Here is a 25,205-nt window from a genome sequence, read left to right on the forward strand (position 1 = left end):
TCCATAAAGATGCTTGTCGATGCGTAACTGACCACCTTACCGCTTTCCCACTCTTCATTGGAACGGAAGGCATCATTGGAGACTGAAATTAAGTTAAATTGCAATGAATTTCTGTGGTATTGGGTAGATATGGGGACCTATTAGATATCATAGTATGTCTCTCAATGCAGGCGTCTAATAGGAAGGATTTCCTCAGTCGAAGAGCTGATTAAATCAGAAATATGTCTTAAAATAATTAAATTTTAACCGTAAGTAACCACCCTAGTGAGCACACATGTTGATAAGTAATTATGTCTGTATGTAAGTGTGATTGCATAAATTATGTATTATCTTAATTCGGTTTCCATGAGAAGACGTACATATTTATATACTTAAATCTTGAAAAATACCACCAAAGTAGAGCTATAAATAAGATTTTGTGGTTCTTTTATGACTTTTCTTCACCGCATAAACATACCTAGGTTCATCAATTTGATCAGCTAAGAAGACAATGGTACAACACTTTTCTTGATACACACATACATATATTATGAATTTAGTCAGAACTATACACCCATGCAATATAGAACACTCATGCTCTCTTGCAAAATGACAAGCCTTGAAGCAACACTTGCAAGTTTTAGACTAACAATATCCTTTGTTTTCTACTGAACTATTATACTTTAATCGGTTAGCTTTTGAGGTAGGCTAACTGATTAAATTAGAATCCCATCCTTATATAGATTAAAAGCTCTCGAACTTATTTGAATGAAACCTATTCAAGGTCTCCAATAGAGGCTTAGGTTCTCATTGGTCGTCTCAATCTATGTAATATCTGCTATTATATTTATATGTATATGTATCCTGCATTTGGGAATTTCTCGCTGCACTTTTAATATGAAACTTTAAATATGAAAACGGTTAGCTTAAAAGTCTGAACTAGCTGCCGCTTCGTTGTAGAGTTTCGATCTCAAAAGCTTTATGGATCATCAAAAAAATAAATTGACAATATTAACAATAAATTTTCTGATATCAGGCAATTCTTTACCGACATATTCAAATCTCAAAAAAAAAAAAAAACATTTTTACAAAAAAATCATGTGGAGGCGGCTTAAAACTTGTACGTGACCTTACCTGTCGGGCAAAATACAAATTTATGTCACAAAACAAAGCCGCAAATCAGAATTTATCTTGTTGTTCTAATAAGCATTTTATCAGCGCACCAGTCCTTTTCGCCGTTTGGCGAGATTCCAAGTGTCCTTCTCCACCAGGTCTTTCCAACACAGTGGAGGTCTTCCTTTTCCTCTGCTTCCCCGGGCGGGTACTGCCTCGAATGTTTTCATCCATTCGGACGACATTACTTAGCCAGCATAGACCCTGTCTTTTAATTCGCTGAACTATGTCAATGTTGTCGTATATCTCGTACAGCTCTTCATTCCTTCGACCGCGTTATTTGCCGTTGCAAATGTCCAAAAGATCTTCTCTGTTCAGATCTGCAGCTCGAATTATTTTCTCCAGGAGTATATTGAACAAGTCACACGATTTGGAGTCTCTTTTTCTGGAGCCTCGATTGGTATCGAACGGCTCAGAAAAGTCCTTCCCGATCCTGACGAAGCTTTTGGTATCGCTTAACATCAGTTTACACAGCCATATTTGTGTTGTAGGGATGCCAAATTCAGACATAACAGCATACCGGCAATGAACAACCATTATGTTCACCTAAATTGACAGTTTGGTATGGTTTTTGGTCTACTTCTTTTGAAATGAAGCTGATGGCACCGTTACTGTCAATGGAGAGCGGTATAGAATAATAACTACATTTTTCTGTTCGCAAATGGACGAAGTTGATCTTGACAACATCTGATTTCAACAAAACGTGGCTACGTGCCACACAGCAGGTGCAGCAACCGACTTATTTCAAGAAATTGTGACATATTCTCGAAAAAGTTGTGATTTAACACCATTAAACTACTTCTTGTGGGTATTTGAAGTTATTCGTCGACCTCTTCAACTGATGAAACACACTCCTGCTCAAAAGTAGTGGTCGAATTTAAAGCCAAAAACGCAAAGAATACCATCGATCAACCATCGTATTCACTAGATTTGGCTCCGATGGATTTTTTCTTGTTGAGCAGACTTTTATTGCCGCTCCGTTGAACTCGTTTTCAGTCGATCGAAGTGATAAAACAAAATTCGCTGAAGGAGTTGAAGGCCATCCCGAAAAGTGCTTATGAAAAATGTTTCGAGAATGTTTTTTCTGACAATGTGTACCATATATTTATATTCGTATACATTATACATATGTATGTAGTTATATAAACTGTGGAAACTATTTGAAAGACGGGCTTATAGATATACTTTTGTACCTTGAATTGGCTGGTTAATGATTTGGAAAGTGTTTAAAGGAACTGCTAGAAGTCTCCAAATCACACCAGAATTTTACAAACTTCTGTATATAAAATGTATGTGCATACATATGTATAGTATATCAATTCTGTGCGTACTTAAGTTGTCACATCTCAATGAGGAAATGATGCCGATGATTATGATGAGTAAGTTTTTCAGTTTAAACCAATGACCACATTTCAAACGACTGCAAGAAGGTGTAACTTTCCATTTCATCGCAATTAGAAACCCCAAAGGCAGACACCATGAAAATACAAAATTACACCTTGTCTTGTTGCTTACTCAGCAAAATTCTGTGGCTGATGGCACACACCAAGCCTTCTTCACTCTCTTCCTTCCGCTCACTCTCTCTCACTCTTCTACCCTCCCTGACAGCCAACTAAATAGCTACATCAACAAACTACTGCGAGCGCGTAGACAAATTATCGTCTAGCTTAGATAAATCATAGCAAGCTAGCGTCATATAGGGGTTGACTTAGAGATGCATGCATGCCAGGCACGTTCGCAACGCCACAGCGACCTAGCCGAAAATCTATTACAAAAGAACACACACATTCGTACGAACTAGCATGTTGATTTCGCCTCGCTTCGTTGGCTGCGACGTAGATAAATGCACGCACAGCGAATTCGAGGCAAGCGAGGCAAATCCGTATGAGCGATCGCTCGCTGTAGGTGTGTGTGTGTGTGCTTCTGGGTGTGTGTGAGTGCGATTATGTGTCGGCAATGTTGAGCGCTGGGCGAATATCTAGCGGATAGATTACTAAAATGTTTGTGTGAGTGTTGATATATTTTGTAAGTCCATAGCCGAGCTGCGTAGTTTCATAAATACAAATATCACACACACATACTTACATGCATGTATATGTACAGCGCTGTATCTGCATTCCATACATGCATTGGTGTGTGTGTGACTTTGCGCTGTCGACGCCAACAGCGGCAGCGATATCAACGCGCTCACCTTCATACCTACTACATGGCCACATGCACACTGCACACGCACACACACACACATACAAGTATTTGTGCTAATCGAAGCATAGGACGACGAGTACTTGGGACCGCATAGCTAAATGTTGATTTGGAATTCTATTTGATATTACTTGTTGTTGTTGTTTTCAAATTTCGGCTACTCCACGCCGTCATTTATATGTGTGCGACGACAAACAGCGTATTTGATGGCAGCAAGCACCAACACTACCACTACCAACACACACACATTTCAACAAGGCATTTTATTGGGATTTTCTAGTTTGGCATTTTCTAGTCAATCGTCAGTCGTGGAGTAAGCGTCATCATAGTTCGTCATTATTGCGTTTCGGTTTTGTTGTTGTTATTGTTATTGCTACGCTCTTTCTTTCAACATTTTTTCGGCGTTTTTTGTTATTGTAGTGACGTTTTCGCTTGGCTTAGCTATTTAATTTGGAGTTATTTGAAATGGTTGTTGGTGCTATTGTTGTTGCTGTTGTCGTTCTTGTTCTACCACTTGCGTATCGGAGCGCATGAAAACGGCGCGATGTTTGAATAAAAATTTTCGGGCTTCCTGGAAATCGTACAACGCGACCATGCGTCAGTTTTGAAGTGTTTGTCCGTCGTGTCGGTGTGTCGTTGAAACTAGGCGGAAACCGGATTTCTTAGTCATTGATAAAAAGAAAGAAATAGCAGCAACAAACAACAAGAAACAACTATTTAATAAGTAGAGTCAACGCATTGGCTAAGTGGAGTGCAGACGATCACTGATTGATGAAACAAGTAAATGCCTCGAACGAAGTGATAAAAAACAAACGGATTGCAAAACAGAATATAAAATATTAGATGAAAATTAAATAATCACTTTAATTGATTGAAAATGAAATTCTAGTTCGAAAATTTAATTAGTTTAGTATTCTTGATTGTTTTTGAAGAAAAATTAAAAAAGAGTTATAAAAATATTTAAAAATAATAATAAAAGGAATTTTAAAATAAAAAACTGTCGAAGCAAACGTAAAAAAAGTATGAAAAAATATTTCGAAATTTATTAAATTTTGTGAACAATGAAATATATGAAAAAAATATTTTGAAATTTATTAATTTGTTTGATATTTAAAAGACTGTTGCAATAATAAAAACATTACTAAAATACATATAAACTAAAAGTAGCTGTTTTGAAGAGCATTATAATTTATTATTTATTTTTTTTTTGCGTATTAAGAACTTAATTGAGTTAGAAATAAAAAAAAAATCACTTTATTTAAAATAAAAAAATTTTATATAAATAATAATAAAATATTTTTATATGAAATAATAAGGAAAAATATTTAAAAAAATAATGATAATAATTTTTTAAAAGTAAACAAACAAAATATTCGTATGTAAAACGCAAAAAAAATTTTAAATATTTTTATATAAAAAATTTATAATACTTAACTAAATTACAAAAAATAAACACTTAATCTGAATGAAAAATTATTAAAAAATAATAATAATAATTTTCTCATATTGATAAATCATAAAAATATGATATATGCCGAAATTATTTTAAAAAATATTTAAAACTACATATTTTGAAGAATAAACAAAAATATAAAAAAATCATTATAAAAAACACATAAATAAAAATTTCTTTCAACTAAAAAAAATAAATACTTTCTAAATAAATGAAAAAAGTTACATTTTAACAAAAACTAAATAAAAAAATATTTAACAAACTATTGACATAAAGATACTTAAATTTAACGTAACTTTATATGAAAAAATAATTTTATAATATTCATTAAAAAATTAAAAAGAATATACATATATATTTAACTAAAAAAATAACTATTGAAAAATAAAAATTAATTTCCTAAAAAAGTAATTAAAGTATCCTATAATCAGACATTTTTTGAAAACTACCGCTAATTTTTAAAAATATTAAATTGTGATAAGTAATTATATTTTAAATTAAAAATACTGAAACTGAATTTTTTTTTAATATTTATTTTCAAAGCTAATTTTATTTTTAATATTTAAAAAACAGTTTTAACATATTTGAAGCTTATTGAAAAAATATATAAGTAAAAAGTTATATGGAAAATAATTTTATAATATCTACTTCAAGAAAAGCACAAAACAATATTTAAGTAAACAAAATCAATTGAAAAATAAGAATTAATTTTCTTAAATTTAAAGATTTTTAATTGGAAATTTTGTTATTGTCAAATGAATTAAAATAAAATTTATAATTTAATTTTCTAACATTATTAAAAATATTAAAAATATATTTTCTAGTATAAGAAAATTCAAAAATAAATATTTAAATTTCTAATATTGAAAAAGAATAATATTGAACATAATTAATAACAGCCCAGAACTCGAAAATTTTTCTATTTCAAAATAATATTTTTTTTCAAGAAAATATTTGTTTTTTCAAATAATATTTGGTTTTCAATAATATATGTGTATGTCATTTTTTTTTTTAAATAATACTTTTTCATAATTATTCAAACAGCAAAAATAAAAAAGATTTATTTTTATCCGAAAACAACAGAAATATTTCAAAAATTAACAAAAAGAACTCTCTGTGATGCGAATCTAGTCATATATGCCGCTAAATATGAGGATCCATGTGAATCCAATACAAAAACAAACGAATAAAACTTACTAAAGTACCTCAGCATGCAACAAACAACCAGCGCTAATAGCCAAACTACTATCAACAACAACAACAACAACACCAGCACCATTAACAATAACACCAACACAAACACCACCCATACATCGGGCAGCACAACTGCAGCTGCATCAACAAAACCAAATAATAATAATCTTAATAGACGAAGAAAGCCACAAGAAAAAATGGCACAACAACAACAGCATGCTGAGCAAAGCGATACGTCGCCGCCTGATGACAACAAAAACAAAGGTGAATAACATTTCTATATCAAATACAATAACACTTTTGTCTTTACTCACACTGTTATAAATGATAAAAAATGCGACGTAAAAAACAAGAACAAAAAACAGTTAATAGTTCGCCAGCGCGCTTTATTTTTATTGGTTAGCCATTAACTGTGATTTCTTTTGGCCAATCAGCCGTAAGCAAATTCGATTTTCGCAATAATATCAATTCGTTTTTTATTGGCACGAAATTAAAGTGAGTGTGTGTATGTATGTGTGTATGTCTACATATGACTATATGTATGTATGTACTATATGTATGTAGATGTATGAAAAAATGAAGTTAAAACACTCGCAGTATTATTATAAAAATTTGCCAGCTTCAACCCTCTGCGGCATTATTTTGATCGAACTAACATTTATGCATTTAATTGTTCGTACATAAGCAGTTCGGGTGGTTTTCCAAGTCAATTGCATTTTAGGGGGTGAGGGTTGAAGCTGCAATTAGCACCACATGCAGTTTACAGTATCCACCTCCCTTGCCCATAAATGCTTATAAAAGTGCATATGGTGCACCTATGAATCCAGCGATCTAATCAGCAGCCCTCTAAATAGGCCTATTCAAAGTTTTGTAGTTTAGAAATAATCGAAAGGATGCATATGTATCAAGATCCGGCATCCGTATCTAACAGCATTTTTTGACGAATTTACTAACTATTTTCCAAAGGCAAGTACAGGTCCCTTGTATTAACAGATGGAGGTTCATTTTAATACCCGTTGAAGTTTCCGTCGGGCAGGTTGTTAACGCTTTTTGCGAATGCATTAGAGACTTCATATATAATTCTGGCACTGCATCCAGTCTTTTGAGCTGTGTAGCTGCTAGAGTTCTAAGTTGAGTTCTAGATAAGACCGGACAGAGGTGAAGACAGTATTCTAGCGTCTCTCTCTCTCTCATTCCTATATCCCTTCACTTTCTCTATTCGTCATAAGTAGTGCCCATAGAGCTCACAGTTAGTTGTGATCTGTGACTAGGCCAACAATCGTCTTGTAACATTTTCCAGACTGTGTGAGTACAAACTTATTTTCTTCTGTTCCCTTACACATGATCTTGGTTATCCTTCATATCTTTAAGGCATTCAATCTCACCCTGATCTGTCTGTCAGCCATTTCGGAAATTTCATTGTGTACTGTTTGTAGCGACTTGCGTATTTTCTGAACCGTTCAGTAGACAAACGAATAGCTCTTTTGGCAATCTCATCGGCTATTTCGTTTCCCGTAATGCCCTTGTGTTCTTAAACATAGTATATATGCAGCAAGTTTACGACAGTGACTATATCCACTATCTCCTTGCTAAGGACATTCTTTGACAAATGCGATGCAAGACTATCGCCCTATGCACGTATATATTGAGGTTTTTATGTCGTTTTTTAGGTTATAGCTGAAAGGGTGACCTAAGATCTAGCTCCGCGCAGTAGATCCAGGCGTACACTTCAACAGCCATTTTTATATCTGTCCGTGTAGATGTTGAAAGTTTTACTGGTGGGACGCATGCCTCTGTCCATCTATTTTCTTTTAGCGTAATTTGTAATCATATCCGCTAGATAAAGCGTTCGGAAGAAATGCTTATTCACTGACCCCCATTTTTATCAAGGTCTTCTACATTGTTTTCATGTCTAGATCAAGTTTTTTTGCAAATTACATTATTCTTTTGCATATACTCAGTAAAGGAATCAATATCAAATCATCTCCGCCTCCAAATTTATCTGACAATCAAGGATGTTTAAAGCAATCTCAAGATAATAGTCCATGTAACCGAGGGATCTGAGCTAGAAAGGCTGAATTGAGCCAAAATTCAACTTGCTTTAACCTCTTAATACCGTATGAGATCAATATCTCAATGAGTACAAGAAAAAAACGTTTAATTCGGCTGATTCAAAACTAGAATACCATTGACAGGTGAATTTCTTTGAAGCTTATATAGCAAACTCAGTCAGTTTGTTAGGAGCCGTAGCAGTGCTTTGGATAGCATATCGTGTCAAATAAAAAAGTTTTCCATAAAAGAGATACATTTTGATGATAGCTTTATCCTATAGTAATGTATTTCAATAACAAATGGCTTGCTTCTTAGGGAGAAAGTACGTATACAAATTTCAACGTCGATATCTCAAAATCTGAGAGACTAATTTGCTTATATAAAGACGAACAGATCTCTAATGTTCTCTTCTGACAAGCTGGCCGAAAAGATACGGCGACTAACAGAAGATTTCTGGACCAAAGCATACTCTTGTAGAACCCCCAGAGATGATATAGTTATTGATGCACAGAGCATAGTGAAATTATAGAGGGAACGCTTCTCCAATCTGTCCAATGGGAGTGAAAGCAGACCACCTGAAGACGGAGAACCCAATTGTCCGACCATGAAGAAGTTCGAATAACAAGTACCCGTCTGAAGAAGGGTGACGATGGTTTGCCAGCCGAGCTACTCAAATGCATCGGCGAAGAATTGATACGGAGCACTTATAAGCTTTTTTTAGTGTGCTCTGTCCAATGCACAAAACGGAAGAGCCCACAATATGCATCAACTAGGTGCGGGCCTTTCGATTCCAAACGAGGTTTCAAAGAAGACGACTCCCTACGGTGTGCTTTCTTCAATCTTCTGCTGGAGAAAGTAATTTGAGATGCAGAGTTTAACCGAGTAGGTAAATTCTTCTTTAAGAGCATACAGCTGCTGGCGGACGCCGATGATATTAGTATCACTGGCCTCAACATCCGCGCTGTTAGTTCTGCTTTCTCCAGGCTGAATAAGGAAGTGAAGCAAATCGGTCTGGTAACGTGGACAGGATGAAATATCTCCTGTCATCAAACAAACAGTCGTCGCACTCGCGACTGGGCTACCACATCACTGTTAACAGTCATAACTTCGAAGTCGTAGATAATTTCGTTTATCTTGAAACCAGCATTAACACCAACAACAATGTCAGACTCGAAATCCAACGCAGAATAGCTCCTGCCAACACGTGCTACTTGGGACTGAGTAGGCTATTGAGAAGTAAAGCCCTCTCTCGACGAACAAAAACCAAACTTTATAAGTCACTCATTATTCCCGTCCTGCTATATGGTGCAGAGGCATGAACTGATGAGTTGACGTTACGAGTTTTCGAGAGAAAGGCTCTGCGGAAGATTTGAATGCATGAAAACGCTGAAATTATTCGATGCAGTACCCGCCGGGGAAGCAGAGGAAGAGGAAGACCTCCAATTTGTTGGAAAGACTAGGTGGAGAAGTACCTAGCTGTACTCCAGTTGGCGCCAAACAGCGAGAAGGAATAGGTCTGGAGCTGATTGGTTCGAAAAATAGGTTATATAAGGTATAAATAGAATACCAGAAGTCGTAGCTGCTAAGTAAAATATTTTCTCTCACTTTCAACAGCAGATCGTCTTAAGAAATGTGGAAATGGCTAAAAGAGTTTACGCTTCCATAATTAAAGCGGTTGCATGCATAATGAGAGTGAGTTCATGCGAATGAGGAATACCCACATATATACATAGATACGCGTAACGTCATAGTTACCAGCGGCAAAAAAAAAAAAAAACAAATTAAAACTTATATTTATGTAAATTTACATTACAGAAGGATTTACAGCAGATGCACTGTGAGCAGCCAACCGGTTTCATGCTCTCAAGGATATATGTAAGGATATATGAATATATGTAAGGATATTTGTAAGGATATAAATATGTATGTATGTATATATGCATGTTTAGGAGAATATGAAGTTAGCAGGCAATTCAGGTTTCTTGTAAGATTTCCAGTTGTATGGGAAAGGAAAGTGAGTTAGCAGAATTGTTAGACTAATTTAAATGTATGTTTGTATGTGTATGGGAAATACTAAAGTTTTTGGCGAGTGTATAGCAATGGAATGCTTAAAGTAATGTAAAGTGATATCTTCACCACATAATTCAAAATAAATATAGCGATGAATTGCTTATAATTAACCGCTGAGCAAGCAAAAAGTAAGCGTTGCCATGGCGGATATAAATGTAAAAGGAAATGAAGAAAACATAAATGATTGCAACACGCGCTGAGAAATTCGTTATCCTTTAAATATTTATATGACTATATGTTTGTAGTACGTACTTAAAGGATATATGTATATATATACATACATACACATGCAGTCAAATATTCACAGCGAAAGAAGTGCGTAGCTGCGAGTATATTAAATGACTGCTGACAATTATGAAATTGACGCAGCGCGAAGGAGTGGGAAATTGCCAGACTTGGATATGAATAACACAGAAAAATATTCAACGTTAATTTCGGCTACACCGTAGCAATAATACCCTTCACATGTATTTCTTAAAGCATAGAAAATAATAAAAAGATTTTTATCATAATTTTGAACGGTCAAATTGTATGGGAGCTATATGCTATAGTGGTCCGATTTATACAATATGCTCAGAGATTATAGGGTTGTCTTGGAAATAATAGTTGGTATAAAAGTTTGTGAAGATATCTCGTCAAATAATCAAGTTTTTCCTGCAAGGACTTGATTTTGAACGGGCAGTTTGTATGGCAGCTATATGTTATAATGATCCGATATCGGCGATTTCGACACTTGAACAGCCCCTTGAGACAAAAAGAATGTATGCAAAATTTCAGATCGATATCTCAAATACTGAACGACTTAATAAGCCCTGTTCGGTGTATAAAAATACTAGATTTTGTATGGCAGCTATATGTTATAGTTGTCTGATCTGAACAATTTCATTGAATGTTTTTGCGATGACTCTGATAATAATCCGTGTCACATTTTGTGAAGATATCTCGCCAAACAAAAAAGTTTTCCATGCAACGGCTTGATTTTGAACGGTCAGTTTATATGGCAGCTATATCGTAAAGTTGTCCGATCTGAAAATTTTTTTCGGAAGTTGTGGTATTGCTGTGGATAATAACAAATACATAAATACAATACAGATATCTTATCAAATAAAAATTTTTTTCATACAAAGACTTGATTTTGGGCTGCCAGTTTGTATGACAGCTATATGCTATAGTGATCCGATATCGGCGATTTCGACACTTGAGTAGTTTTTTGAAGCTGAAAGCATGTATGCAAAATTTCGGAACGATATCTCAGAAACTGTGCTACTTTATATGCCATATTGAGGGTATAACAAACTGAGAAGAATGAAGAATCCAATAAGCATTCACGTAAACCGAACGCAAAGAGCGTGTGAATACTTCACTTTACAATTGAATTGTAGCACCACAACAAAAGCAAAACAACAAGAACAAAAATAAAATTCCCATATTTGAATGACCCTTTTAAAAAGTATGGGTACTTGTGGTGTGTGATTATTTTTAAGTCAGAAAGAAATAAGGCGCCCAAATTGTGGAGTCGTTCACCCGCCCTTTATGTGGGTTAGTAGATAAGATAGGGATAACAACATACAAACAAACAAACATGCACATATGCATATGAAAATACAGGCATATATGTGTACAAAAACACATACATATAAGCACACATACATACCTATATATTTATAAAAGAAATTCACATAAATATATTTATAGGTTTTCCCTCAATGAATGTCATTTGAAATAACTATGTCGGTGTGTATGTGTATTAGTATGTCCGTCTGCATGTTTGTACAACTATTTTTATACTTCAACTTTGAAATATGATATTTACCGTACAAAGCAAGCAAAAATATGTCCGAATAATGTATGTGGCTTGTCCAAAGTTTTCATTCATAAAAATTAGTATTTATTGTGCGCGTATATGTTTGTATACACATACATACATATATAGATACATAAGTATAATATATACTTAAACAAATAGCGTACAACGCACTAACAGATAACAGATTGATTGTGCTGATATGAGAATATGTACGGACTCTAGCTTTTGTCACAAACATAAAAAATATTATATTACGCATAATTCGAAAAAGTTAATGAAGGGCAGTAAATACACCCTTGGGATTTCGAAATTTACATATAAAGAACTAGAAATGTTTCGTTTCCTTGGAGTTCACAGTCTTATATGTTCTGATGAAGGATCCAACTAAGCTCCAAATATTAGTTTCGGGATTATGTTATAGTGGTTGCGGATAGTTTTTGTAGAAACTGTATAAATACCAAGAGAGTTCGCGTTCTGCTGCGGTTCCAGTAAAAATATCATCTATCTGTAGAACTTTTTATAAAAATATTAACGGATTACTGTATTTCGTTTTTATCCTTCTATCACGTTTAATTCATGTGCTTTTTACTTAGTTTTCCTTATCTTCTTTTGTAGCTTATTCCATCAACCTTTAGAGCACTACCGAAAAGAAAATAAAAAGAAAAATAAAGTTCTTTGAAGGCAGTGAAGGCCTTCTCAGCCGAGGCTAACAAGCGTATGGAAATTGGATTAACCATTGGCATGCTCTCATTTCCTCAGCCTGTTTTGAAGGCGTTCATTAAGATTTATATTAAAATTATGAAAGTATGTATATGTCTGAATGAAATTTGGTCATTTGTTATGTAGTAGATACATATGTACATACATGTACGCCTTCAAAACTGGCTGAGGAAATGAGAGCATGCCAATGGTTAATCCAATTTCCATACGCTTGTTAGCCTCGGCTGAGAAGGCCTTCACTGCCTCCAAAGAACTTTATTTTTCTTTCGGTTTCAGCTCATTTTTGTATCACCATTGACTAGCTTGTTGTACACTTTCGACGTCATACTCGTAAACCACGTAGTATATAGAGATTTCCTCAGCTACGTTGTCAAGCATCTGTTTTGCGATCTCTACTTAACGTTAGCTTTGCAAACGATTCAAGTATACCTACTCGTATTGGTACAAGTCTAGCATTGATCCGCTTCATACCCAAAACATTAACCAAAATATGTTGAGTCGATTCATGAGCGATGTTGAGATCCTGTGCTATATCTTTGATGTCAACACGATGATTCTCAAGCTCTGTTTCTTTTGATTTATCGATGTTATATATCAAAGGAGATCAAACTTCACACGAACACAAAAAAAAATTGTATACCAACCTAGAAAAAATATTATATCAGTTCGATTGTGATTAAATGATATTTAGTTTTAAAGAAAAAGTCTTTTAATATGAATCTACAAAAGTACTAAAGTAGGAAACACAACATAAAAGTATTAAGTATCTCAAAAGGATCATCCCAGATGTTTCTGCAAATGGAATTCGACTAAGCAAACAAAAATAGGAACTTACTTCTGAAACTTACCGAGCCCTTGGCGGGATAAAATCCGGGTCAATTCCGTGACGTACAAGTAGAACCTGTCGTTGTAGGAATTGGCGAGTGTATGATATACATCCTTGACATCTAACACCCCTATCCCCAAATTATTTGAACCTTACCATTCCAATGAACATAGATTTTTGCACGTTTCTCTCAAATAGTTTTATATGTATGCTATAATAGCAAACTAAGGTCTAATTGTGGAACTGACAACAATTTGTTTTCACATCAGAAATTCTCATTTTTGATCTTCCAGTGTTACTTCATGGATAGCCATTTCATTAATGAAGCCATTTTCGGTTTTTATGACGTATTATATAAGGAAACACAAGTACTAAACAAGTTCAGATTGTCTAAAGGACTTAGATGCGAAAATATTTGTGATCAGAAGCTTAGAGTTCTCAAGATTTCTTTTAATAACTTTTGGAGGTTTTCACAGTAAGATCAAATAAATGAGTGAATCATAAAATCCTGAAACTGTAGGCCTGTTCTGAGTCAAGAAATTATTAGTCATTGTCCTTAAATATGTATGTTTGTTAAAATTTTTTTTGAATCATATAATGGTTAGGTTAGTCTAGTAGGCCAATGAGCCACGCATAGACCAGTTTTGGTCCTTTGCGATGCGAGATAGCCTTACTATCGATGCCTATTTCATTGTATCGTACCATCAGTAACCCAAATGCTTACAGCATTTTTGGTCTTGCCAATGCAGAACAAGTGCATAAGAGATGCTTCATTGTTTCCCTGGTGCCTTGCGTAACACATTTCCAACAGCCTTCTCAATCTGTTACCCTTATTCTGCGAGCGTATGTCTCTACCAGACGATAACCAGTTAGTATTCCGATCACGATCCCACAATCTCTTCTTTCAAACTCCAATGGGAACCTCGTCGACTATTTGATTGCTCTCGTTGTCCTTGTGGCCTGAAACCAAGTAGAAGTGAAGTTGCTTGCTTCTGGCATTTCCTTCCACTGCTGCCCTGCTTCCCAAGACACTTCTAATATAGATGCGATACGAGTTTACTGCCTTGATTGCTGCTTGGCTGTCTTGGCGAATTAGAGGCCAGCTCTGAGGCTTTCGCAATAGCAAAGATCTCAGCTTGAAATATACTGCAGTGGCTCGAAAGCTTAAAAGGCTGCTTATGCCTAACTGTGGACAGTATATCCCCGCACCAACTCTAACCACCATTTCCGAGCCATCCGTATAAATGTTTAGAGTGTTGCACGTAGCTAACTTACCTTTACGCCAACTATTTTTTTCTCTGTTTACTTTGAAATTTATTTTCCATTTGAAAAGTGGGACAACGTAGTCGGTGATTTTCAAACCGCCATTACCTATCGAGCAACTATCGAGCTATGCCCTAAGGTTTTATATTCTCCTTCAGCCAGTAGTTATTCTGCAGATTTTCTGTGCTATTTTGAGCGAAGAGGTCTATAGTTGGCAGGTTTAGTGCCAGTTCAAGAGCCGCCATTGGAGTTGTTCTTAAAACTTCCGTACGCCTCTGCACCGTAGAGCAGAATTGGTATTACAGTAGCTGTGTAGCACCAGTTCAAGAAAGAGGTAGAGAGCAGTTTGCTGTTCAAGACTACCCTAGACTACGCGCTTAACTTAGCCAAGAAGCTACGGAACCAAAATCAGTTTTCTGTTTTCTCACTATACTTATTTAAAAAAGTATTTATTAACTGGTAAATCAAAACCTGAGAGAAATATTTATCTGTAAACAAGAGATTGCTTCTTTATTGCCCTTTCGACACACGGTTGAATGTATTCAAAGGTCATTTCAGTATTGGAGTGGAAAAATATTTTATGGTTGCCATATATCGCGTATGTATTTTTCAAAGCTCTCTCTCTTCAGGTTCATCATTCAAAAGACCATATTGTTCCCATATAACTACAACCTATACTGATTTGTTATGTGTTAGCTAATATGAGGATGGTGCATATCTTTCAATCATAATCTTGAAAAACTAGTCTGCTTACCAACAACAAATAAGCAAAGCGAAATTAATAAATCCACTTTTTAAAGCTGTAAGAAAATGTATAAGTAACAGCTTTATTTCATTTATGTAGAGCATTTCTAATGCAGCAGCTATCTATTTGCACTATTTCCACCCTTTCGAAAGCGTTTGTTGCTTTCAAACCGGTTGACAGCTGAAAACTCGCTCTTGATATGTAAAATCAAAGCTTACGAATCCAAAACATTTCCCTAACTAAACCAAAGCAACTGAAATGCCAAACATTCTCTCCGCTTTATGTGAATATGGAATGTTGCAAGACGAAGTAAACAGCAGCAAGGATTCTTTCTACTTGCTAAACGTGTTCTATACAACGAGTAATGTCAGTTAGATCAATGCTGAAATGTCAGGTAGCCGACAATGGAATAACAAAGGTGAAAAATGTGCAAGGATAGCACTCGTCTTCGTCCACGCTCACAAATAGGCAAACATGCAGCGCCTTTGGCATATTTCATTTCGCATTATTGTTGTTATTGTTGTCATATACAGTGCATACTTATATCTACATAATAGGATACTCATCTACCTGTATTGTAGCTCCTTGTTTGACGAAATATAATTACAAATTTTTTCCATTATAGTTTTAATTATTCTACAGTTTTGTTTTGCTAATGCGTTTTGGATATATACATATCTCCAGATACATATCTATAAACTTATATGGGTATTGTATTTATTCTTTGTAGCAGAGTTGTTAGCTAAAGGAAAATTAATCTAAGAAATCATATTTGAATATGTAAGATATTGACAGCCTTAACTGAGAGAGTAATGAATCGAAGAAGCAACTGGTATAAATTGAAAGTACTGGTATAATTAACTCCAAAATTGGATTCTACTTCTTCTTCTTTATTGGCGAAGACACCACTTATGCGGTTAGAGCCACGTTTACAATAACGCACCAGTCCTTCTTCCTTATCAATGTTTGACGCCAATCAAGATTCCAAGTATAGCCAGGCCTTCTCCACCTGGTCTTTTCAACGAAGTGGAGGTCTTCCTCTGCTTTCCCCAGTTGGGTACTGCGTCGAATACTCTCTGAGCTGGAGTGTTTTCATCTATTCGGACGACATGACCTAGCCAGCGTAGGCGCTGTCTCTTAATTCGTCGAATATCTCGTGCAGCTATTCGTTCCGCGGTATACGCCGTTGCCAATGCCCAAAAACCTGTAAATCTTTCGCAGAACCTTTCCCTCGAAAACTCGTAATGCCGAAACATCAAATGTTGTCATCGTCCATGCTTCTACACCATATAGCAGGATGAGGATGATGAGTGATTGACCGACTGGCATAAGCCGGGCAATAGAAGAGTAATAAAACAATTGTACCCTGTCTTCCCTGAAAAATTGACTTTGATGAAAACAGTCAGTTGGAAGGGCTTCTTACGGTTCACTTTGGAAGTTCTTGTTAGCCAGCGCTTGCCGAACTCACTGGAAGTTAATAAGTCCAGCACTCGACTGCAAGAGGTCATCGAAAAATCGACTTCCAATCCGATGAGATTCATTTAAGGGTGTCCTCTCTAGCAAGCTCATAGTTATCGGCGACAGACCCGGCAAACAAGATTGATGCTAATGCCAATGAGGTCATACTCTCTTTGACTAGCTTTTAGTGCCCAATCAATGAGCTCAAAGGCAGTAGTGCCACTCAGAATGACGTGCACACCTCTTTTAAGGAAGCTGCAATTCGAAGCAGTACATCTACCGCCGCCTTGTTGACGGCCACCTCTGCCTAAACGACGCTATAGGGGTCTGACAGTCTGAAGTTAGAATTGATGAAGAGTTCAATACAGAAGGCTCCACCAACAATCTACCGTACCTCTTAACTTCGATCCATCTTTGAAAAACCTCACAGCATTTCTTCCTTCACGGCTTGGCTTCGCCAACATATCTCGCGTAGGTTTGTGAGCAGAGAAGGAACTACCTAGACATGATTCCACGATGCAAGGATCTAGATCGTATTGAGTGCAATCGAAGTACTTGTAGTGTAGAATTAAAGTATGTCCATGCTTACCTAAGTCTGACAGGTGCCCTCGCCGCTAAGCAGCTATTAATTTACTTCAAAATGGCAACAAAAAATAAAAAACCTAAATTGGATCATTTCAACTATGCTTAATAAATCAATGGTACTGCTACAAAAGAGACCATAGTTAACTACCCAACGCCGGTATAAATTCCCAGTATCAGTCTTCATAAGCTCTTCCTAGCAAACAAGAGATTTTATCCCTGAAGACGAACCAATTATGATGAATATCAGAGTCGATAAATATTTATGGCTGGTCGGAAAGCTCATAAGACCCTTGACAGCTGCTCCTCAGAAGCGATTTTGGTCTTGTCTACAGATAACAGTAAACCGCCGGTCTTTGAAAGTCTTATACATTTGTTTCAGTATCTACTCTGCTCTGCAGCTATTGAATATTTGTTTGGAAGAAAACTAATTACTCTCATAAAGTAGACTTCTTCCTTCTGAGATGAATTGAGTTATCACTGAATCATTAGAAAATAATATGAAAGATACTTATCTCCGATCTCGGAGATATTTCAGCAAGTTCTGAAATTGAATTGAAGGCCCTTGGATCCATGTTGCCAAATAGGGATCACATTGCTTCGCTTGCACCCAGCAGAATATTAGACTTAATCAATATCTCCAGCATTTAGTTGAGTCTTTGTGATTTAGGAGAGTGTTTAATAGATCTAAGGTCGCAGTGCATTCCTCATTTATCAATCTAAGTTCTGAAATGCGAATAATGATCCTGAGGTCAACGTCGAGATCCTATTTTATAAAGAAATATTGGATAATTGAACAATATCATGTTGATGACTCGACTTTTCAGTTATGTGTGAAGGCACTGTAATCAAGCCTTCTCATTAAATATGTCAATTCTAGGACTGAGTTGTTTATAAAAAATAGATGGCTGACTTTCTAAAATCATTGGATAATGGCTTTAAGGATAAGTATGCCAATTTGTTCCTAGACTGTTCCAACTTTTTGTGAAGCTTCTTCCGATTACTTATGTTTATTGTAAGTATTATACATTTAAGTTCGTTACTGAAGCTTGATTTTCTGATCTAATTATAAAACAGTTTATTTTATATTAAGGATCGCAAAATTTCAAAATTAAAGGATCTTTAATCTCAATAAAGAGCACCTAAAAGACTGCTAGTTTCTAGCTATTAATTTAACTATTAAAGTAATTTTTCTGCATATACATATTTTAGAGCATTCTTTTACATTTATCTTTCAGATTCCAATCTGATAGAAACGGGTTGTGCGCGTTTTGGCAAGTGCAAGTGGTTTAATGTGGCCAAGGGTTGGGGCTTCATAACACCACACGATGGCGGACAGGAAGTGTTTGTGCATCAGGTAAATTATCTCAATACCCCCACGCTTCCACACATTTCTCTTTCAATGCCATTTCTTTTCATTACCATTTACATTACGACTCTTCGTCAACTGTCACAGAGTGTCATACAAATGTCCGGCTTTCGTTCGCTGGGCGAGCAAGAGGAAGTGGAATTCGAGTGTCAACTAACCGAGCGCGGCCTGGAGGCGACACGTGTGAGCGGCAGCAAAGGACTCGACTGCACGGGCAGCACCTTCCGACCGCGCACGAAAAAGCGACGACGCGTACGCTGCTATAATTGCGGTAAATTTGCTAATCACATTGCCTCGATGTGCCCGCAGGAACCGCAACCCAAGCGCTGTCATATATGCAAATCCGAAGCGCATTTCTTTGCCGATTGTCCGATGCGGCAGGTGAGTGGAACGACGAGAGAGAAAATGCATTTAAAACAACAACAAAAACGTATTTTAATTAAATTTCTTCCCCCTCCCACCGGTCATTTGTAAAGGAATCAACTGCGCACGTTGAGTCAGCGCCAATATCTAATGACGATAAGAGCCAGTGCGAGGATGCAGCCACGTGAGAGTGACAGATGGGCAGTGGCCGTGGAAATGCAATAGAAGGACAAAGAATTACCTCAACATTTCTCCGTTTAAGTTGCTCGCCATTGCAGTGCGCTTTAATTTACCACCATTCGCCGCCATTTTGAAGTATTTGCTTGGACCAATTGAACGGCTCCTTGGCTGAAGAATGCTTAGTACAAACTTGAAGAACTACTACATTTTTACACACACATATACATATACATATATATATATATAAATTAAGTGAACATTAAAGCTTAGTTCAAAAGACATTTTTATGCAAAAAATTATAAAATGATTATTTATTTTAAGTATCCTTCAGGTATCATATACTATAAATTACTATCGACCTAGTTTTTTCTTTAGTGTAAACGCATATATTATATAAGATTTACTTAAGCTCAAAGTAGCAAGCATTTGCATGCAATTAAATGTACAATCACAATGCCATTTTTAAGAGTACTTAGATTTTAGAGAAAACTGTACAACCTACTACCTCGAAAATACATGCTGAATTACATAATGTATGTATGTAGTTGTAAGTATATATTTACAAAAAAAAAAAATATTTTTATAATAAATTTTATGGTACAAAGCATAACGGTAAAATATTTTAACGGTGCTTACGTTATACTTAGTCTTGCCATAAATTCTGTTACGAAGTTTACAATGCATAGAGCGACAAATTAAGAAATTTTCGCTGTTGAAGAAGTTTTAAAATTACACAATTTACGAAAAAACTTCCCAAGACACTAAACATTTTATTCCAAGGGTTCAACTAGGTCACGATCCATTTGCTGCAATAGTTTGGTGAGGGGTCGCCTGTAAAGGCGTTTAATTTTTACAACGGCCTGAACTTTTAACAGAACTTATGGCACGACTAAGTATATGCAGAGTTATTGCATTCATCTAGGAATTGAACTTACGGTATATTATAATTACAATACTCGTCAGCTGACTGATCACTGATCAAGATATCAGTACTTCTATGATCACATGTTTACTAAATGATTGATTATTTCGTCACGCCACGTTTATAATCTGATCTCCAACTAATGTCAGCAAATTTATCACGTGATCACTACCAACACATCATATAATCATAATCGGGTTTATTATGTGATCACTATATTGACTTATTGGGGTATCATCCGATAATAACATGATTGTGCATTTAATGATAATCTTGTTGATCATGTGATCTCTTACTAATTCATCAGGTAATTTATAATAATATGTATGATGGAGCATATGATTAGCAAATAATTGATCATTTCATCTTAGTCAAGTTGATCTCATGACCATGACCATCATCATATGATCACTACCTAATTGGTCATATATTCAAAACTTGATATATGATATGATTGGTCATGTAATCACTAAATGTTAAACATATTAGAACAAACTAATTGATCATGTGATTTTTAAATGATTTTTAATCTAATCATAATCTGTTTCATCATGTGATCACAAATTAATCATGCGATCACCACCAAAATCGTAATGAATGATATCTCAGTTGAATATGTGATGAGTACCTATCTGAGCAAGTAATCATAACATATGACCGAACATATGATCACTATCTCATGGGATCATCAACACCAATGTCAATGAAGTCTCCAATTTAAATTTATGAAAGTAATATATGAATACTGTGGGCAATAGAAAGAAAGACTTGTTAATTTGACACAGTGATATCTCAGCCAAATGTCACATGGACCATTAAGAGTTAGAGAACTTCCAGGCATCGTTGGAATATCGGAAGGATCAGTGAAAACCATGTTGATTCATTTGACCCCAAGAAAAGTGAAAGCACGATTGGTTCCAAAATCACACAATTTTTTCTAAAAACAGCATCGTCATTAATAGGTCGTAGTCAACTGGTTCGTGGGCCGGATTATAAGATTAATAAAAAAGTGCTTCCTAAATCTTTAGACAAGTCCTTGTTGATGTATGTTACCAGACATTGTCCTGATAGAACTCAATTCCTCTCACTACTTTCCAAAGCTTCCCGCTTCCGAGCGATTGCTTCCTTCAGACCGTCGAGGCGAGCAGCTCATATGTGTATTAAATGATTTTCTTACCAATCTCACCGTACCTTAGAAAAACCTTCCTAACCGTCAATTCCGGCTTGGCCACCAATTGTGTCGGTTCACCGCAAGTCGGCGAACAATACTTTTTGCTTGACGTTATCGTATGTGACCCAGTTTTTGACGAGTTTACCGAATTCACAGATCGAAATTGGGCTTATCGAGTTTTTGTTTTTGGAGTAAACTCGTCTGGTACCCATAATCGTATAACGAGCATCGAGCTGAGAGCTTTAGTACAAAATCTTTCTAACTCCACATAGCAAAACACAATCGGAGCTTTACAACGTGAGATACAGATTACTAAAATCATCTATTCTAAAAACAACAGCTTTTCTATTACTGGACCTAATACGTGGTAGAAAAAGTTTCAATTCATAAGGGTGAGTATTTTGGTTGTGTGAGACCCGAAGCTTTTATCTGACGGAATTTGAAAATAATTTACAAAATCGAAAACTGTTGTTGTTGTAGCGGCAGAATTCTGTGAAGTTGACAGTCTTTGGCCGGATAAAAATACAGGTCCGTTTCGTTTACGTAGACCCGACTGCCGTGGGAACGGACTCTCAGAGTCTGGACAACGACTTTGGAGCAATACTATTCACAAATCGATTTTCTAAATCATGTTTACTGAAGAAATAAAAGGAGAAATTTGTTTTGAATAGTAGTTTGACCCATACCAAGCTTAACATTTTCCAAATAATTTTCTTTTTCAATTGAAATCTTTTAAAATATACTGTTATGATTTGCCCAGCGGAAAATATATTTCCAAATAAACACTTTTACCACAATAGCATCTATGTGTCTTTGAATAAACATGTGAACCCCGTTTTTGCCAGAGGAGAAGTATTTGTCAACATGCACTTAAACTTTTATGAAATACTTAAAAGCTTGAACGAACATTTTTACGACTGAATAGTAGTAAGTGCGGAACAAGGATTTGCGGAAAACACACTTACCTTCATACACAGAAGCTTGTAGGCTAACATATTTATGTTGGGCTTTCATTACACTAACAACCCCATGAACATGTGTGCATATGTGTGAAAACTTGAAAAATATTCGTGGAGAAAATCGCAACTATTTGAAAACAACTTCAAGTGAGACTCTTAACACTAGAGTTGCTACACTTTACCACACTTTTCGAAGTCTTACAATTGTTGGTTGCTTTGTACAGTTATGTACGTGAAAGAACAAATATATTTATATATTTAAAGTGAGTATTAAAAGTGAAGAAAACGCTTGATATTGAACAATATTTGAATGGAAAAGTCGGAGTTTTTAGTTTGTACTTTGGAAATTTAAAAAACACCACGGAAATTTACAAAGTCTATGGTTATAGCTATATGGTACTGATGGCGGTTACTAAAAAGCAACAAATTCTATATTTGAATCCAAATAATTTTCTATACAGTTTGTGGTATTTTAATCAGTAAATGGATATATTTGAAGAATATACTATAAAGTCTTGATCTCATCATAATTTAGTTGAAATTAATGAGAAGAACAAAGTGACCTTTCGATATCATTTTTGTAATGCGATTTGTCTTTGGATTCAAAACAGGTCACAGGGTCATCGCCGAGACCATTAATTCCATGAAAGTTGCTTCCAAGCGAGCATTTTTTGAGATCTGAGAATAGGAAATAGTCACCGGAGGGTAAAACAAGAGAATATGGTAGATGCGAAAGCAATTCTAAACCCAATTCATAGACTTTTCCTATCTTTTTCGCTGATTTGTGATACGGTACATTGCCTTGGTGAAGCAGAACTTTCTTTTTCTTCAAATGAGTCCTTTTTTCACCGATTTTATCATTCAACAGTCCAATAACACTATGTAATAGTCGCTATTGATAGTACTTCCGTTTTCGAGATAGTCAATAAAAATTTTTCCCTGTACATCTCAAAATGCAGACGCCATAACCTTGCCAGTCCACTCGCATGACTGTTAATCGAACTTCGGAGTAAAATTATGGATATATGTTTCATCCATTGTCACATATCGATGCAAAAAAAGTTATGTTTATTGCGCTTGAACATCTCCAAACACTATTCCACTGGTTGGTTTTCCTGTGGCAGTGTCCGGAAACTCGTTATCAAACCAAGTTTTTGCTTCAACTATATTAATTTTTTCTTCTAAAGCAATATTTTATCAACACGCGAAATTCCTTTTTAAACATTTTTTTGACATTCCGATTCGACGGCTCCGACATATGAGTAGCTTCTTGCGAAGGAGGTGTGTGCAAAATTTCTGATCATCAGTTTATGATGATGAGGCACTAGTTTGCTTTTATACAAATGAGTATACTATACATTGTTAAACTTACTAAACTGAATAACACGATCACTTATGGATATATATAAGGATTCAACGCTTCTTTCTTCGTGGCATTTCTGTTCAAGGTTTAAAAATGTAAAACAGCAAATATTGCTACTGTTGGGCTTTAAAAATAGGTTCGACAAACATTTTCTAAAAATATTTTCGGATCTTAAAAAAAATGGCGCATAAACAACAAACATCTGTATGAAAAATAAAAGAAAGACATGATTTTCCAAGTGATAGTCAAACTACGCACACAGATAGGTTGATAGGTCTCTCACTTATGGTATGCCAAAATATCGTAGAACACCACTTTCGTACTACCGCTTCCTGCTAGCTCTTTCGCCATCAAATACTCTTAAGCACTAAAGCTTTGACATCGCTCTCCCTTGATCTTTACTTCTTTTAAAATATTTGCATATTGCTTAATTGTGGTAGTTTAATAGTCAAATGTGAAAAGGGATAGATGCTGTGTGTTGTGAACAATTCAGCAAATAAATGCTGTCATCATTTTAGATTTTTGAGTAAGCACATAAAAGGTACAAATATTATACATTACTCACCCACAGTGAATTTAAATATAACCGAATTCATCTGTTTCTCATCTTGTATTAATGCTTAAATTATTGAAAGGAAAATGCGATTTTATTTCGAAAATATTTTTTATTTAGTAGTGGTATTTACCATTTACTTTCACTTTTCACTCTATGAACCAACATTTCGCAAATTACAGCCACTTGCTTCCTCTCACCTTGCTTTTTTATAATGTATTTCAAATTCCAGTGGCGCTAAAATTGTTTTTACTCTCCCTAGCTTAGATAGCAAATCCAACAACTTCAATAAATCTTCAGTGCCTATTTTGTGCTGCTTTGGGCCGTTTTCTGAATGCGTGGCAGCTATATGTCAGTTAAGTTGGTTAAGCGGTTACATGCGTTCTCGGGTTTCAAAAAATCGCATTGTTTTATTCTCTTATTAAATTCAACAATATCTCTAGAGTATTGTCCTAATCCTAAAATTTTCAAGTTGATCCGAGTAATAGTTGGGAACTTGTGCGCTCCGAGACTAGCTGCACTATTTTGTGCTGCGTTGCGTGGCAAGATTTCTCGAAAAATCGCAACGATTTTTAAAATTTTACACATACCTTTGATATACAATTTTTAAAGACTTGGACGAAAGGTTTTTTCGATAAAATTACATGAAAAAATAAAAATGTCGCGACATTTTCACATACCTTTGAGAAATTTTTTAAAGACTTGGACGAAGGGTTTTTTCGATAACAATTATTTGAAAAAAAAAATGTCGCGAAATTTTCACTGAAATTTTAATTTTTTTTGTAAAATGTCTGCCAAAAT

At 35.4% G+C, this 25,205-nt stretch overlaps 1 protein-coding gene across 1 annotated transcript; it reads left to right on the plus strand.

The window, feature by feature from the left end:
* The first annotated feature begins 6,018 nt into the window (after nucleotides 1–6,018).
* LOC126761801 (protein lin-28 homolog) lies at nucleotides 6,019–19,642 on the plus strand. Its single transcript, XM_050478205.1, has 4 exons — nucleotides 6,019–6,265; nucleotides 18,763–18,881; nucleotides 18,981–19,274; nucleotides 19,370–19,642. Exons 1-4 carry the CDS (start codon nucleotides 6,019–6,021, stop codon nucleotides 19,442–19,444), a joined length of 735 nt encoding a protein of 244 aa, XP_050334162.1. The 3' UTR covers nucleotides 19,445–19,642.
* Nucleotides 19,643–25,205: the final 5,563 nt, after the last annotated feature.

Source organism: Bactrocera neohumeralis, chromosome 6 (assembly GCF_024586455.1).
Source record: "Bactrocera neohumeralis isolate Rockhampton chromosome 6, APGP_CSIRO_Bneo_wtdbg2-racon-allhic-juicebox.fasta_v2, whole genome shotgun sequence".
NCBI lineage: Eukaryota > Metazoa > Arthropoda > Insecta > Diptera > Tephritidae > Bactrocera > Bactrocera neohumeralis.

Bases quoted from the DNA above. Each gene is read 5' to 3' on its own strand.
- LOC126761801 (XM_050478205.1), top strand. From the start codon at position 6,019: ATGCAACAAACAACCAGCGCTAATAGCCAAACTACTATCAACAACAAC. The intron at 18,882-18,980 runs GTAAATTATCTC...CAACTGTCACAG, and splicing joins AGGAAGTGTTTGTGCATCAG to AGTGTCATACAAATGTCCGG. The intron at 19,275-19,369 runs GTGAGTGGAACG...TCATTTGTAAAG, and splicing joins CCGATTGTCCGATGCGGCAG to GAATCAACTGCGCACGTTGA.